The sequence below is a fragment of the Montipora capricornis genome, chromosome 1 (assembly GCF_036669925.1).
Source record: "Montipora capricornis isolate CH-2021 chromosome 1, ASM3666992v2, whole genome shotgun sequence".
NCBI lineage: Eukaryota > Metazoa > Cnidaria > Anthozoa > Scleractinia > Acroporidae > Montipora > Montipora capricornis.
In genome coordinates, this window is record NC_090883.1 from 40,226,273 (window position 1) to 40,243,603 (window position 17,331).

The 17,331-nt window shown below is 39.7% G+C and overlaps 1 protein-coding gene across 1 annotated transcript in view; it reads left to right on the top strand.

The window, feature by feature from the left end:
* The first annotated feature begins 6,274 nt into the window (after positions 1–6,274).
* LOC138043594 (polycystin-1-like) overlaps positions 6,275–17,331 on the top strand; it is a 28,525-nt gene continuing 17,468 nt past the window's right edge. The window contains exons 1-4 of the mRNA XM_068889946.1: positions 6,275–6,694; positions 7,779–8,477; positions 10,910–11,079; positions 12,299–17,274. Of these exons, the coding sequence (XP_068746047.1) occupies positions 6,607–6,694; positions 7,779–8,477; positions 10,910–11,079; positions 12,299–17,274 (5,933 nt within the window). The 5' untranslated portion in view covers positions 6,275–6,606. The remainder of the gene's footprint in view (positions 6,695–7,778; positions 8,478–10,909; positions 11,080–12,298; positions 17,275–17,331) is intronic.

The following is a 17,331-nucleotide window of genomic DNA, read 5'->3' on the forward strand; positions in this document are numbered from 1 at the left end:
CAAGTCCATGGAGTCTCGTGCCATTTTATTACATGTCCATTGGCCGTTAAAACTATCATCTCACACTTGATACCCCTCGCGATTGTCGCGAGCGCTTTTGCATTTTTTTCTGACAACCTTTCTCGCAACAGCTGTGTGCTTCGAATGGGTTTTATGATTTCTATAAGAATTACTCTATAGTGGAAAGAGCTATCTACATTTACCGTTATCAACTTATTTGATAAAGGGTACTGGGTGATTTTAAAAGGCATCGAAGTTTTCCCAGCCAAGCGATCTCAAAAATATTTTAAAGGAATTTTCTTGAGCGATATTAGGAGGTATATGAGTGGTAAATTTCCAATCCTTTCGCTTTCGAAATTTTAATTTACGTCTGCAATTATTTTAGTCATGCTGTCAACGTCTTTATCAAATACCTCTTTAACTTTTCAAACACCCAGTTTATTTCCCACTCTACGACTTGAAAGGAAACAGATGTGAGATGCCTTTATCCTGTTTGCAGGGACATAAAACATTTTACAGGTTTTGCTGTAGTTTATTCTAGTATAACGGAAAATTTGCATTGCACAGTAAAGTGCATGTTGTTAATTTTTCGTCATTTGTTCTCGTATTTTAGTTTGCTTCCCGTTGTTTTTTCGCTAAGAGTTTTTTGACCTACGTTTTAGATTTACTCTCCGATTTTTCTTCTCGTTCCCTCGGTCCAGGCTGTGTCATTCCGACTTAAGTAATTTTTGTGCGTTAGTGAAATATGCTTAGCTCGTAATTGGTGCGTCTTACTGAAGTGTGTCTTTTCCATTTACGTGCCTACGATCTTGTGTTTTCGGTATCATGATTCCCTTCATTGCTGTGTATCAGTACTACTGGTTCTTTCCATATTAAAATGTATTTTAATTTGGACTTAGTTATCCTCGGACATAACATATGTTTTCCTACAATTCATGTTATGCAATTACAACTATCCATCATCAAGAATCGACCATTAAATCATAGCTGGCTGGTCCTAACCGATCCTCGTCTTCTCGTACACAAGGATAAAGTGATTTTATTATTCTGTTTGATTCGTAAAGTTCGTAAAATCGCTTCCTCCCAACGTAAAGAAAAATCAAACATACCTGATGTATTATATTCGATGGCTTTCAAAAGGCAAAAGACTGCTTTCAGAATGGATATCCTTGATGGAATTTCTACAGACTCTATTAATTGTTTCTAAAATTGGCCCAGATCCAGCGGTGGCTCATAAGGGACAAATCGAGTTTCTCGTCGCAATTTACTAACTTGAGATGGCGTAGCTTGCGATCGCAACTTATAACTTGCGATTGCGACTTATAACTTGCGATCCGTTCAGGTGCAAAGTGAAAAAGAAAGAGAGAAGCCTGCAGAAGTTGGTAAGTCAATGGAATCCATATCATGATTTACATTACAGTGAAAGGACTGAAAGCCTAATCGACCATGAAAAATCCTGGTAATTGCATCCTCGTTCCCAGGGTCTCCAGAGGCCCTGAGAACGAGGTCGTCTTAATTGACCCTATCTGGAAGTCAAATATCTGATAGCTTGTGACAATTGCAATGGATGCGTGTAGTAGGAAGACTTGATTGCTGTGAATACGCGGCATGCAAAGTGAATATGTCGAAGCAATATGCTAGATCAAAAATTTGGTTTTATCAACGGAGTTGATAATGTAAATTGGCCACCGTACAGAGATTCTAAAAGCTGACGTTTCGAGCGTTAGCCATTCGTCAGAGCGAATCGAGGGATTATGGGTTACGTGCAGTTTTTATAAACGAGTAGGAGCTACGCTATTGGTGGTAACATGGCAACGTGAAAAATAGGAATATATTAGTTAAATGAAAAGCGTTCGTTAATACCGTGAGGATTAAGGGTGCCGATTTGAAAGATGAATTTTTGTTCCAGATTCTTGCGGCTTTCCGTCGTACCTAGATGTAGGGAAAGGCCGCAGATAGCCATGTGTTTTTTAAAGTGGTTAGGCAGATTAAAATGGCGAGCGACTGGCTTACATGCATCCTTGTCATTCTTCTCAACATCGCGAAGGTGTCTGCCTTTCCCTACATCTAGTAGGTACGACGGAAAGCCGCAAGAATCTGGAACAAAAATTCATTTTTCAAATCGGCACCCTTAATCCTCACGGTATTAACGAACGCTTTTTATGTAACTAATATATTCCTATTTTTTACGTTGCCATGTTACCACCAATAGCGTAGCTCCTACTCGTTTATAAATACTGCACGTAACCCATAATCCCTCGATTCACTCTGACGAAGGGCCAACGCTCGAAACGTCAGCTTTTAGAATCTCTGTACGGTGGCCAATTTACATTATCAACTCCGTTGATAAAACCAAATTTTTGTATACTACTTCCCCACCGACGCAGCACCACAGTTTCTTTAGAAACTACCCCTTCAATCATCAATCAATATGCTAGATCCTTTGGTGCAACTGTGTAGGAGAGCGTGAAACGCGCCACACTGGGCTGCGTATTATCACACCAGTCGAAGATCCTGGTATCCTAAGCCCAACACCACAGAGTCTCTTCAAGGTGTACCGTTGGTGACACCTCTACCCGCGGCTAACCTTTCTTCACATGACTGTGAAATCTTGTGCAACTGGGCCTCATGATATGGTGCGCCAGTAAGACAAAGGACAGTGCGGCAAGAGACAACAATGGCTAAGCACGAGACATTGACAGAATTTCTTTATGTACGTCACCTCGAAGTTGGTGATAAGTGCATATGAACTTCAGGCAAGGTGGAGATCTGAACAAGGGTGAAGAGGAAGAAGCCACTGACTCTAATGAGGACCAATTATTCGACGAAAGCAGTGACGAAGACGTTGACATCAGAACCGATGACACGAATTCACAAGGCCAGCAGGATGAGTTAGGGGCATCTATAAATTTTCTGTTTGGAGGAAGGTCGTGATATGGAAGGGCAGTGAGTTCAATAATCGACTCCTGTTTTAAAATGTTAAGTCAAGTACTTTTTTTCTTACCACAGTAAACGTCAGACCACCAGAAAGGTAAGAATTAAACTGTGCAATTGCATGTTAGACCATTTTGCAGTCAATACAAGTCGCAGGTGACTGATTGCTGCGAGATTTCAATCAAATCTCCGAATTAACGTCTAACTTCTCAAAATTCTTGATTTTAGATGGTAGTTTTCAGAGCTATAGGATAGCTTTTTGGGATTGCCAAATCCCTAATTCAAACAGAGACTAGAAGATACGCCTGATTCACAAATAGCATCCACATACAGTGATGAAATTAACACAGTTTAGTCCGTATCCTCCAGGTACCTCTAATGTATCAGATCGATTAAGGTTTTGGAAATCCGGGTCTGTAAACTTTCGGTTTTGATGGTTTTGTATTTACTTCTCGGTTTCAGTAATCGAAATTCACTTCGGTTTTTCGGTTTTAGGTGAATTTTGAGCGGTTTTCCGGTTTCTAATAGTCCCCAGTGCCCCCCCACTTGCAGAGCACTGGCCAGTATGAAGCAAACCGAGGCACTTGCCTGATTCATTTTGTCGTGATTTTTGAGAATACCGTGATTCCAGTGTTGTTTTTGAAATGTACTCATCATAAACACCTAAAATGATCTAAAATACCTACGAAGAGAACTTAACCATGAATATTGCCTGAATCATAATGTTTTCGTCTGGCCACGGCCCAGTGTTGGCAGTTGAAATTTAAGCGATTGACGCTAGGAAACGTGTATAAATTAAAGATTTGTAATAAGTTGAGTGAAAACCAAAGATTCTGCAATGCGGCGACGGAAGACACAACACAAAGTGCCTCCTACTACCGCTTCCAATTGCATGCTAAATTCGAAAGATTCTCTGGTCTTAGAATAAATATTCCAAAAACAGAAGGATTGTGAATAGGATCTGTTTTGGACATTTTTTCTTAAAGCTTACATTTTCAACCAAACTTACATTTGAGCCTTCTTTTTACTGGGTTGCCAGTATCGCAATCCCAGTCGGAAAATGGGTAAAATTTCTTTGTTTTCCATTCTTTTTCTTTTTCTTTTTCTTTTTTTTTTACGTCGGTAAAAGTCTTGCCTGTCACTCCCCTGCTAAATGGTGTCTTTCTTAGGATTGAGAGGGTAGTGGAAATGCGTATATTTCTCTGGTGGACATAGTAAAATATTTAATTAACCTGCAATGGCGTCGAAGTCACTGAAAACCCAGCGGCGTTTTGGTGGATCTTTAAACAAAATATACCTTTATGGAACTCAAGAATGGAATGTTAATTGGATAAACAGGCCAGGTAGTGAAAAATAAATATGTGGAATCTTTAAAGCGACGAGTAATGGTCTTCGACAACACTTGCATTTTTCGCGTTGGATATCAACTGAGCTTTGTTTCTAATATTTTACTGATTGGTGTTATGTACAACACTGATTTTTTTATGGGTTTAACAAACATTGAAGGAATCGAACGCCTTGAATACATCACAGTGTTTGCGGAAGTCGCATCTCAGTTGTCTGGCAATTTACATTTATTTTGTACCCAACTCTGCACAGTCCTCAGGTAGAAAAAAATTGGAAATGTGACAGTGAAGACTTATTTGAATGACAGCTTTTTCTCTCTTTCGTGCTTCATTATTTACGGTCAAGGTTCATTCGAAAAGGGTTTGATGTGAACTGTCAGAAATTTATTTAATTGCATATGCTTTGTGACACGGATTATGTGTCTTGTTTGCACGCACGCAATTAAAATAGGAAGGGTTTTGCTTTTAATGGCAAATATGTTGTGTGTTTGTTTGTTTGTTTCAATAAATGTTTCGATGGAAAAGGTTTTTTTTAAAAAAACATTTAATGTTTTCCAAATCCTGGCGGATGGTCGTTCTGACTTACACTGCAGAATTAAGGAAACTCTTTTTCTTTAAGAACACAAACCTTCACTTAATGAAAAGTTCAGCGATGAAAAGCTGTCATTTTATTAGGTATCACCTTCCTTTTGTTATTTTCCTCGACCAATCATATTGTTTCTTTTAACTAGATTTCAGTTTCCATTTGTTTTTACTAGTTAAATATGGTTTTTTCCTCAACAGTTACTTCTGATGATGAATGTTGACAGATTCGAAACGTCAACTGTTTTGAAGTTGAAATGGCCAAAGAACAAAAATTGCCACGATGTTCTTTAATTTTTGTTTGTTTAAACCTCGCGTCGAGCAATGACTGGACGCCACTTAGTTAATTTGAGTTAGGCGATGACGTCAAAAGGATGGCGTGGGCACAATGTTTTTTTACCGTCTCTGGAAATTTAGTTGAAGGCCATTTTATCTTGTTTTTATTAAAGCCGAGAAGTCGCCATTACAGGATCATCGAGGAATCTTTCTATCAATGGAAAAGTCACCTTACTCAAAATGCGTGTCGTAACCTAAGGACCGCAGCAAAGAAATTGCTAAAATCATGGCGGATGTAGCTAAAAATGAAGCATTGGTCGTTCTAAAAATAGTTAATACCGTAAAATAATGTGCGTGCTATTTCTTATCGACAGTTTTTTGTAATGGACTTCTGGCACGATCCTTCTCTGTATTAAAAACAGGCAAAATTGCACTCAGACAAACATGAAAAAATGAGCGTATATTTTACCTCACATGTGCGCCATGTTACACAATACGGGATTTAGATGTACCGTATAACCACAAGACGCGTAGCAAAAGAAGTGAGAGAAAGGCATTTTCAACTCACTCACCAGTTGCACAATCCCACAATACACCTGTTTTACCCCTCAAAAAGTTTGCATAATCATTGTTTGCAATTTCTCCTGGGACATGAAGATGTCCCAAGAGAAATCGAAAACAATGCTTAATATGCTTTTTTTTGGGGGGGGGGGAGGGGGGGTAAAAGAGGTGTATCGTGGGATTTTTGCAAGTAGTGAATACTGTTAATTTACAATTTTTGATTAATCTGCGGATCATACGATATTCTAGAGTAAAATAAAAGTTGAGGGCAATCGGAATGGAAACTAACGCAAGAAAACTTTCCAAAAAACGTTGATTCCACCTGAGGCCGGGCTGCCTGTTTTTTTTTTTTTTCAGATAAAACTCCCTAAATTATGATTTAAAAACTAAATATAATATATATTCATAATCGACTCTTAGAGTTTTTCTGTCACTTTAAGGTACCAGAGAAACACCTTCGACTGCTTTCTACTATAACGATCTGTAAGTAAATTGTTTGACTCTATTGTTTTTAAATGTATATTCAACGAGCTTTCGTCTGTATATGAAATTTCTTGAAATTCAACCAATCACATACCATGAATCACATCCGCTATCCATTTGCACGCAAAACGAGCCCATTGCCAGCTGGATTGTAATTACTCGGTCTGGCTAACGATGTGCTTATTCGTTTGTCAGAATTCCTTTTCGTTGAGCAAGCTCCACAAATTCGCTCCGGAAATCGCTGACACTTCTGCTATTTTGAAATGCTTCAGTTCTCGGTAGCCATTTTTCAAACCGTGTTTTACGACGCAATGAACTTGTCATGTTAACTTGAAAAGTCGTCGCGAAGTTATTTGCTTCTTGCGTGCGCTTTTTCCTCTCGCACTACACTGAAGCTTCCTTTGACATATAATAGTACAAAGCGATGAAGAATATAATGAAAAAGACGACAAATGCCTGCTGGATTTCATTTTTGTCCATTTTGCTGAGTTATACAAAAGCTACCAACGTCGGTAAGTCTGTGGCCTGCTTCATTTCTGATCCCTAATAATTTATATTTACATGGTAACGTTTTTTGGTTTCCACATTAAAGCCGGCATTGATCCTACTTTGCAGATTCCTGTGACAACTGATAAATCTATAAATTATCCGTTGTAATTGGTGAAATCAAAACACTGGTTTAGAAACAAATCAGGCTTGTAAGCTCATCCTCAGTGAAACATGGAAGTATTTTATTTGTTTTTAATTCAACTTGCTTGGAAATCGTGGATTTAATTTAGGTGATCGGTGTAAGGAAAACTAAGAGGAAGTCATATTTAATGTGCATGGAATTCCCCGACTTTCGATTCCGAATCCTTTTTGCTTTTTGTCTCTATCTTAGTTGAAGCTTTAGGGTTACACAATTTATTACGATACTATATTTCAGTCTCAACTTTTTTACAAACCCGGAAAAAAGCAATTCATTTCATCAGGAAGGTAGTTAGCCAGTCTTTTTTTTTGTCCATTTTAATCCACCTTCCGAGTTTTGTATGTCTTTGGTAAGTTGAAAATTTTCATTTAAGAGTCGTTTTCTACTTCTATTTGTTTCAAAGTGGTTTCGCCTTGTGATAAAAGATTGCATAATTATTTTGTTAAGTGCACTGAAAACGAGGGAATCATATTTTCAGTTTTAATATCGTATGGCTAAAATTAAAAGTACAAATAAATAAGAGTCACCCAAAGAGCTTAGATATCTTCTTTAATGAAGCCGCTTGCGGTAAACATCAGTGACGACGAAAACAACAATGAGAAGAACGAAATCAAAACAACAATACGAAAAATGTTTCACTGATATCATGCCAAAACGTTTGTATCGACCTGTTGAAACCTTTCAATCACCAAGAAAAATGAGCCGAATTAACAATTATAAATCTATCCTTTACGCCAAAAAACCGTGATCTTTGTCAATTTCTAACATGGCTATAAAATCTAATCTTCTAAATCGGAAATTAAATTTTGTGACTTTCAGCTTTTTTTTGTTCTAAATAAATAGTTTCTCCTTTCAGTGTCACTTTGTAATGTTCTCAATTCATGTTTGATGTCCTTTTTTCTTCGTAGAAAATCTCAAGATCGGCTGCTACTCAGATTCGCCTTCAAGTAGACAATTCTCCGTATCTCCTGGAGATTATCAACCGGAACATCTCACACCGTATAACTGCGTTTATCTCTGCGGCAATATGAAATACGATTTCGCCGCTCTACAAAACGGCAATCTTTGTTTGTGTGCCAGAACATTTGACGCTAACGCATCGCAAACAGAAAATTCCAGTTGTTATATAAATTGCACGGGGGATCACAGATATACATGCGGAGGGATTTGGGCTAATTTAGTATACAACTCTACTTCTTATACGAAGACGTTTGTAATAAACTACGCCAACCCACCAAGAGTTTTTGAATGGGTTAATTTAACCGCTGCATTCGTAAACGAGAGCACGCCTGGATTAAAAGTGGCATTCAAGTTCAATATCGGAGATGACGGTGATTCGCCCGGAGAAAGCGCAAAGTTTAATTTTCTAGCATCATATTGGGGAGAAATGAGCATTAAAGCTCGGCCTTTAAACTTTTATCCTAAATCGGATTTTGTCAACTTAAAGATTAACATTGGCGCAGCCGTACAGCGAGCTGGGCTCTCCTGCCCACTGGTTGTTCGAACAGGGGACACGATTCGCTGCATTGCGAAGATTCATCAAGGCACAGAGATCACAGCTACATTTCTATTTCAAAATGGAGAAAGACAAAACCTGTCACTACCAAGTAAGTTGAATTTCATAAATCTCTGATGTGTATGTATTTGCTTGGCTAAAACGAATTTATGGAAATTTTTCATTTATTTAAAACCTTGAGTTGTCGGGTGTTGTCCGCACGAGTTTGACAGTGTTTGTTCAGCGCATAGGAAAAACAAACGGATTGCCTGCGGACAATAAAAGACAGCCTTCTTGATTGATTCCATTTGTCACTTACAGCTGTGCCAGAAACAAAGATTTGTAGAAAGAAAAACGGAAGCTTTGAAGGACAATACAAAAATGGCACGTAGAAAAAAATTTTAAAAAATCTAAAGATGATCAGATTTGTTTGCAACTGATAACTAAACGTTCAATTTGTCTTTTTACTTACACTAGTTTTAAAAGAACCTCTCAAAAGGTTTCTAACAAAGACAGTTTATCTGATATATTTAGAGCTCTGCTCTTTCATTGATTGTATTTGATCGTGAAAACCCTGACTTTCTACATCCGTTTAAAGTTTTACAAACAGAAAATAGACTTACGTCACAACAGCTGCTCATTTTTCTGCCTTTTTTGAAACTTATGATAACAATCAAGATATAACAATAAACATGAATGGTCTATTTTCGCACACATTTTGTATGTCCATGATAAGTTCAACAACAAAAAAACGTAAAACAAATGAATTTTCTCTTTTTCAGTCTCGCAATAATTATACATTGCCAAGGATACTTTGATGCACATTTTCGTGGCTAACCTGACGTATGTTTGACAAATTGGCTGTACCGAAAGGTCTCTAACCTGCGATCCTAAGGCGAATTTTTTTAGGCGATTTTTTTAAGATGATAAGTAGGGAGGGAGGTCATGATCGCATGTTAAAAGGCCTCAAAGGATTCCCGTATGTCATGCTACGCTCGAAAATAATAATAACACAGAAGTTCTTATTAAGCGAATTTCTGAACTCAATACGCTTTAGATTAATAATAGAATAAATACGAAAAATCGTTGGTCCTAACTGGCATACAAAGTATAGACAGTTTTGTACACTGAGAAAAATGTTTGAAAAATGTCAAAAGTTAAGGCTAATGGAAAGGTTCCCTGGATAAAATTGTTTTTAAAATGTTATTATCAGCGCTTTATAAAATCTTATGAAAGATCTTAAAACGTTTAACGTTATCAATTCTGGATAAACGTTGAGAACCATCGAGAAAAACCTCTCATTCATAATCATTAGCACAAACACGCTTTGTCCTCTGAAAAGTTTCTCCCCACTGACGAGATACCATTATATTTCGGCAAAATGCTTCTATATTTGTGGATCAATATAAATAATGAATATAAATCTATATAATATAATATAAATGATCTAATCTAAGCGTTCATTTCCACCTGTCGTCATCAATAATAAGAACATCGAAGTTGTTAAGAGTGCCAAACTTTTGGGTCTCTTCATCTCTGACGATTTGAAATGGAACGTGCATGTTGCTGAGATAGTTAAGAAGGTAGCTTCCAGACTGTACTTGCCAAGGCAGTTAAAACGAGCGGGCTTCGACCCGCACGAACTTGTATGTTTCCAAACCACATGCATTCGCCGAATACGCCTGCGAGACCTTTCATAATAGCCTTCCCATATACCTATTAGATGAATTGGAAAGGCTTCAAAAACGCGCCTTTCGTATCATTATCCCACCTTGATTGAGCTTTTCCGAAGCGCGCGTCGCCCTGGGGCTGCCGCAATTAAGCGCTCGAAGAGAGGAACTCACCACGCACCTCTTCGATAAGATCCTTCAAGACCCCAACCACAGGCTCCATCACTTACTGCCGCCAAAGAATGAGTGCCAAGTAACTCTCAGGAAAAAAAGGACTTTCAATGTCCCTCTTTGTAAGACAAATCGCTTTAAGCGGAGCTTTTCAATGGCAAATTCTTCCCCTTTTTAGCTTTTAGTTCTCGGTGTGCAACTTTGCTTTTAATATATTTTTAGATTTAGTTTTTAAATATATTTTAGAATCTTTTTTCACTTGTAAATAGCCGTAATTCAGCCCTTGGCTGCAGTGGTTTTATTTAATAAAGATACTATCTATCTATCTTAATCTCACCGGTAACAGGCGTTTCATGCTTTGATTTTGTCAGCACTGACGTAAAAAATAACTTTGAAAACTGAAAAAATGACGAAAAACAATCTTTCCGGCAAAAGGTCAATATGGTCTCTGGCCTTACAGTGCAACGCGCCTTACCATGGCCTCCTCCCGATAAACAATTACGTGTAAATATACGTCAACTCAACAACCCTTACAAGGGTGTTCAACTTACAACTGTGCGAACGAGGAGGAGGGGTGACTGTCAATCAAATTGACACATCCTGATTGGCGGACAATTTGTAGAAAACTTTGTTAGGTGGCTACGGTAAGGCGCATCGCATTGTAATTAATGAAGACTCAAATTTGTGTATGTACTCCACCCAGATCCTCTTTATGTACGTGCTGGCCCGGCTATACCTCAGTGGATTGTACCTGGACCCCAATCTTTGCGTAATGCAGGATTGTTCGCACTTCCCTCGTCGACATTCATGTATCAAGCCCAAATTTTAGCGCTGGAAATCTACGGACACGCTGCCGGAGACATCAGAGTTTTTGTAAGTGATTCTATGTTCATTTTCAGTATTTAACAAACTAGTACTTGATGATTAACATCTCGTTTGAACGAATTGACTAGGCACTGATGAACTTCCAAGTTGAAATCGTAGATAAAAATGTGTTAGAACAAATGCAAAATAGTCAGTTGGACGTTGTGCAATATTGCCAGCAGATTGAGAAAGAAAACTTAGAGACACTTCTGAGTAATGAGTTAATCCCAGGATTGAATGAATCAGAATGAATTAATGACTTCATTTCTGTAGTAAAAGGTCATTTAGCGTATGGATAACCTCTACGCTAATAGGGGACACCTAATTATCACTGCTACAATTATAAGAAAACTAATTTAGGGGGAAAAGGATCCAATGGGAACCTAAGTAACTGGGAAAACTTAGTATACGATGCAGGTATAGTCTTTGTCAATTTCCGAAAAGATAACATTTCTTAGTCAGGTGGGAAGGCACGAGGGAGCATGTTGCAGGGACATGGTGCAGTGACATTTTGCAGCGACAAAAAGGTGTGTAGTACACACTGAGAAGAGATGCATTAGGGATATGTTGCAGCGACATTTCCCTTCGTATTAACTGATACTTTTGTAACTGATCAACACCAATTTGGGGGTTATTTTGTCCCTGCAACGTTTCCCATGAAGTTCAACAAGCTGAACTTCATGGGACACGTTGTGGCCACAAAATCACCCCCAAATTGGTGTTGCACAATTATAAAAGTATCAGTTGACACGAGGGGACATGTCGCATGTCGCTGTAACATAGCCCTAAAACATTTACCCGCAACATTTTCATGTGTGTGCACATGTTGTAATTTTGTCCCTGCTACTTGTCCCCGCTACACGTCCCTGCTACATGTCCCGCTACCCGTCCCTTCTACATGTCCCGCTACCCGTCCCTGCTACATGTCCCCGCTACACGTCCCTGCTAAATGTCTCCTCAGTGTGCACTACACACGTTTTTCGTCGCTGCAACATGTCCCTGCAACATGACACCTCGTGTCTGCCCACTTTTATTTGCCTAGGATATTCCCCGAGGAGCCGCCAGCGCTCGAGAAAAATGGTGCAAGTTACTTTTCCTGGCGCCATTCTTCGCACCAGCCGGCGAAAAGAATGGCGCCAGGAATAGTGACTCGTTTCATTCTTCTCGAGCGCTGGCTAAATCATTACCAATATTCACCTCATTCATCGACCTTTTATTTTGAACGCAGGTTATGAGACCAGCCTGCAGTCCACCGACTTCACGTTATTGTCTAGCGAATCTATCTTGCACTAGTCATTCGTGTTCAAACCATACATCCTACACATGCCTGCCTCCCGAGGTCCTGTGCGGGTCAAAATCCTGCTGTTATGTTCCGCGAAATGCTGGATGCTGTTCTCAGTCCACAAAGTTTACAACACTTATGGCACCTGACCTGATCATGACCGCCGACATCGGCGTATTGGCGATAAAAACCGGCTACAACTTGCACGTAATCTCGAAAGAGCGAACTTTGGACGTTCAGCCGGGTGATATGATCGCTTGGAGTCCGGTAACAGGGGAACAAAGTCCCGGAAAAATTGCCCAACGGGCATCAGAAGCAACGACTTACCATTTCTCGAGTCTTGATGCTCAAACGCTACAGCTTGGATCAACCGTGTCAGTTAACCAGTCACAGCTTATTTCAAATGTGACATACATGATTAACATTATTGGGTCCCAGGCCTCGACGTTTGAGCTTAGTCATCATTATTTATTGCCCGGAAATTATTGGGTCCAAGTCAATTTTTCAGACGGCCTCAGAAATATTTTGTCTCCAAATGTTCAGGTGATTTTTGTACAGGATCCTCTCACTAAAATTGAGCCTGCTTACCCAAAAGGATTTTCGTTCCTTGGCGCCAGACCCAACAAAGAAATCGAAATAATTGTTAATGTCTCCTCTAGGACGAATTTAGTGTTATCTTGGATTTACGTTAATTCCAGCACTTTGCTAAAACAAGAAACCCTAGACAGTCTTGGAAACGACTGTGTTGTCGGCAGATTAAATCGAACATTCAGTTCTGTAGGGCTTCACGTCATTTTGGTGGAAGCGAAAAACAACGTTAGCATGGTAAATACTACTATTTCGGTTTATATCACAGACTCTTTACCTGATTTCAATGTCTCCTTGGCCTCTAGCCCTCTGTACCTGGGCGCTCTAACAAAGTTCAACGTTTTTGCGAGCGGACCAAATGTTAAGTTTAAATGGTCATTTGGGGATGGCTCAAGCACACCTTACGTCTCTAACAAATCTGTCACACATAGATTCTCAAAAAAGGGAACTCTGAACGTCACCGTCATCGCACATAACTTGGCGTTTTCAAAAGAGACTCACCTGACTGTGACAGTCCTCTCCCCCCTCAGTATTACTGTGCCATCACAGGGAGTGGTAAATGTAGTAGTGAATTTTTCATGCTCTTTGCTCGGTTTATTTGCGTCAGATCAGTTGTTAATTTGGGACTACGGGGATGGCAGCACGTTTGACGAAGTAAACAAGAAACAAGTCTCACATATGTATTCCAAAGGAGGAACGTATAATGTCTCAGTAAAACTTAAACATTATTCCCATGTGTACCAAAGCGCGGAGATCTTTTTGTTGGAGCCCGTAAGTAATGTTACCCTTGATAACTTTACTGGAGTAGAACTGTTTGACAGCAAAACTTTTATCGCTCGCACAGTAACAGGGAATAACTTGACATATCAATGGTATCTGGTTAGTAACAAGTCAATAACCATCATGATATGTGCCAATAATTCTATACAGATATTTTTCAATTTAACTGGCTCTTACATAATGAGCGTGAACGTTTCCAACACAATTTCATCTGAATTTACTTCGATTTCGTTTAACGTGCAAACGCGCATATCAGGACTTGGAATTACCGCTTTCCCGAATCCTGCGTCATCAAATACCACAATCACTTTCAACCTCACGAAGGGCACCGGAAGTGACGTCAAATATCGCCTTGATTTTGGTGATGGGTTTGTCCTTAGAGAGTTTCCACCCTATTTTTTATTCAATCGAACTTTTACTTCTGGTCAGTGGCAAATAATTTTAACCGGGGAAAATGACGTCAGTCACGTGATCGTATTCTACAATGTGACCGTACAAGATTTGCTAAAGAACATTAGTGTTGGATTCAATGCCGTAAAAGAAGTTTACGGGAGGAAAATTATGTCAGTGGGGTCGGTTACAAGCTTCTACAGCGATGTTTCCGAAGGAACAGATGTGTATTTCCGCTGGAATTTTGGAGATGGGAGCGGCAGCCATACTTTCAAAGGGTCACAAATTTTAGCAGGAGGATCCAACAACACTGTGGGACATTCCTTTAACCGTGCCGGTGAATTCAACGTCACGGTAACAGCTTTCAACGCAATCAGTCAGCTTGAGGCCTGGGACATGGTACATGCGCAAGAGCGAATCGAAGGGCTTGAGTTAATCGTGAGTGAGTATATAAGCTTTGGAGAATCGATAACTTTTCGATTTGAGCAAAGGAAAGGAAACAATATAACTTACATAATTAATTTTGGTGATGGAGGATCAAGCCAAAGAATTGCGGTAAATTCTATTAAAAGAACTTACAATAGGGTTGGTGTATTCAACGTAACAGTGGAAGCAGTCAACCAAATAAGTACACAAACAATAGTGAAAAAGATTACAGTCCAACGTAAGATTAGAGGCTTCGAGTTCGCGCATTCAATTACGGGAGTAAAGACAGGATCACCGACTGTCATATCATGGAAAATAACAAATGGCAGCGATGTCTCGTTTTTTGTCGACTTTGGTGATGGAACTCAAACGCAGACAAATGTACTAACTTTGCGCCATAATTACACCACTTGGGGGACATACTCGGTAAAAATAATTGCGTTTAACTTGATTGGTCCAAATAGCACGATAACACAGGAAGCCGTTGTAGATGATCCTATAGTAGGTCTTGCAGCGTATGCAGATCACCACACGATTGACATGTACGACAATGTAACAATTGTTGCAAAGATTTTGCAAGGAAGCCGCGTGACCTACAAGTTTGATTTTGGAGATAGCTCAGCTCAAGTAGAAACACAAACAAACAATGTGACACATCAATACTTCAAATATGGATTGTTTACCGTGGTGGTAACCGCTGAGAATTCTCAAAGTTCAATAAACGAACAAGTCAATGATACCATCAAAGTGCGGAAACCTAACAAACCACTTGAGCTTCGCGGGCTCGATGTATCTTGCCAAGCCACCATTCTTGGAAATGCAAGTGAAATCCTTATCACTTACCAGTATGGTTTCCTATTTCAGTGCAAAGTCAACTTTGGTGACTTAACAGAGAAAACTTTTACAGATGAAACTCTCCCCTGTCCTTTAACATACTCCTACAACACATTCGGTAGTTTTCAGATCACTGTGAAATGTGAAAATGACTTGGGAAGTCACACAGTAACGACAACGGCTCATGTTGACGAAGTCATCACGGGTGCCAAATTTAGGACAGGTGATGGAATAATCCAAAAAGATTTTGGCCAGCCTGTGGTTGTCGAGTGGCTTTGGTCAACAGGAACAAATGTCAATCAAACAGTCACTCTGACAGGATTTGGCGTTATAAATAGTCACAAGACCGGTCAGTTAGGTTTTGTCGAGTTGGATCGCACTATATGCTCTGTTCCAGGGTATTACTCTGTAAATATCGAGCTGTCAAATTCTGTTTCTTCTCCACAAAACCTAAACGCCAAGGTTATCTTTCTAGAGGAAATATCTAACTTAACTGTCAGGTTTAACCCAGTTGTACGAACAGGTTCTCCAACGCCATTTTACGTTGCTGTTGATTCGGGGTTAGATGTAAAGGTACAGTGGAGCTATGGAGACAAGATTGTTGACCACCGCCAGTTTAAAGGACACGGCAGCCAGACTTTTATTGTCAGTCATGTGTTTTCAACTCAAGCGGATTTTCAATTGAAAGTTTTGGCATCGAATCAAAATTCAAGGGAGAGCGTCGAACGTAACATAAAAGTGCTTGCCCCTTTGCAAGGATTTTCATTTCACCAAAGCAACACAGGGATTTGGCCGAACAAAGAGATCAATTTTCAATTCAATCGGAAATCGCAGTTTCCAGATCTCCAAAACGCGTCGTACTACATCGAGTTCGGGGACGGTGAGAAGTCACAGGACGTTGAAATGGATCCTGCGCAGACACATTTCAGTTACAAACGCATGTATTCCAAACCAGGTTGTTATAAGGCCAGGCTAGTTATCTGGAACTTTGTAAGTCGGGTTGAATTATCCGCTTCAGTTAAAATCATAGAAACAATAACAAACGCAGAGCTGAAAGTGGTTAATTCTGAATACTCTGCGCACCCTGGAACTGTAGGTGGAGGTTTAACCGGAAACATTTTCCCTTTCGAGTATCCAGTGTCCTTTACAGTAATAACAGATACAGGAACTTGCCTCAGTTACGACTGGCTTTACGGGGATGCCGTTCAATTAAGGAACGTTAGCACGAATGCTATCACGCATGCGTACCCCCTACCTGGAAGTTACGACGTTACAGCTAAAATCTATAACAGCCTTGGAGAACAGACTTTACGGTATCCAATAATTTTACAGTATTCAGTGATGGGACTATATTTAATATCGAGTGGCCCTGGAAAGCCTGGGGAGAACGTCACTTTCGTAATATTTTGCTCAAGCCTGGGAACGAATTCGCAATTTGTTCTTAGCACTGGTGACGGCAATAACGTCACTCTAAGAAATTTCCAAAGCAACGTCTCCTTGAACGTAGAAAAACTCTTTATTGATCCAAACATCAATCTTCCATTCGATCCATCCAGTTACTTTGTAAAAACTTACAGTCATGTTTACTCTGCTGAAGGCGTGTTCGAGGTGCAGGTGTGGGGATGGAACAACGCTTCCCAGAAATTAGCGCGAACCTCTGTGGTAATAACAGACAAATCCGTCCCAGTACCTCGCGTCCAAGTGCTTGGTGGCAAGAAGAGTTTGCTGAATGTTTCCTCTATAATTTATGGAAAGCGATTTTCTCTAAGCTCTCGTGTAGAGATTCTGAGCAATGAAAGATACTCAGTTGAGTTTGAGTGGCAATTATTCAAAGCAGATGTTTACCATACCTCTATGTCCTCGTCTCACGTACAGCTCCCCCCTGAATCAGGAAGGGAACTAAGGTAAAAATAATAATCGACCCATAAAAAATCACAACATAGTTTAAGTGTGCACATCTG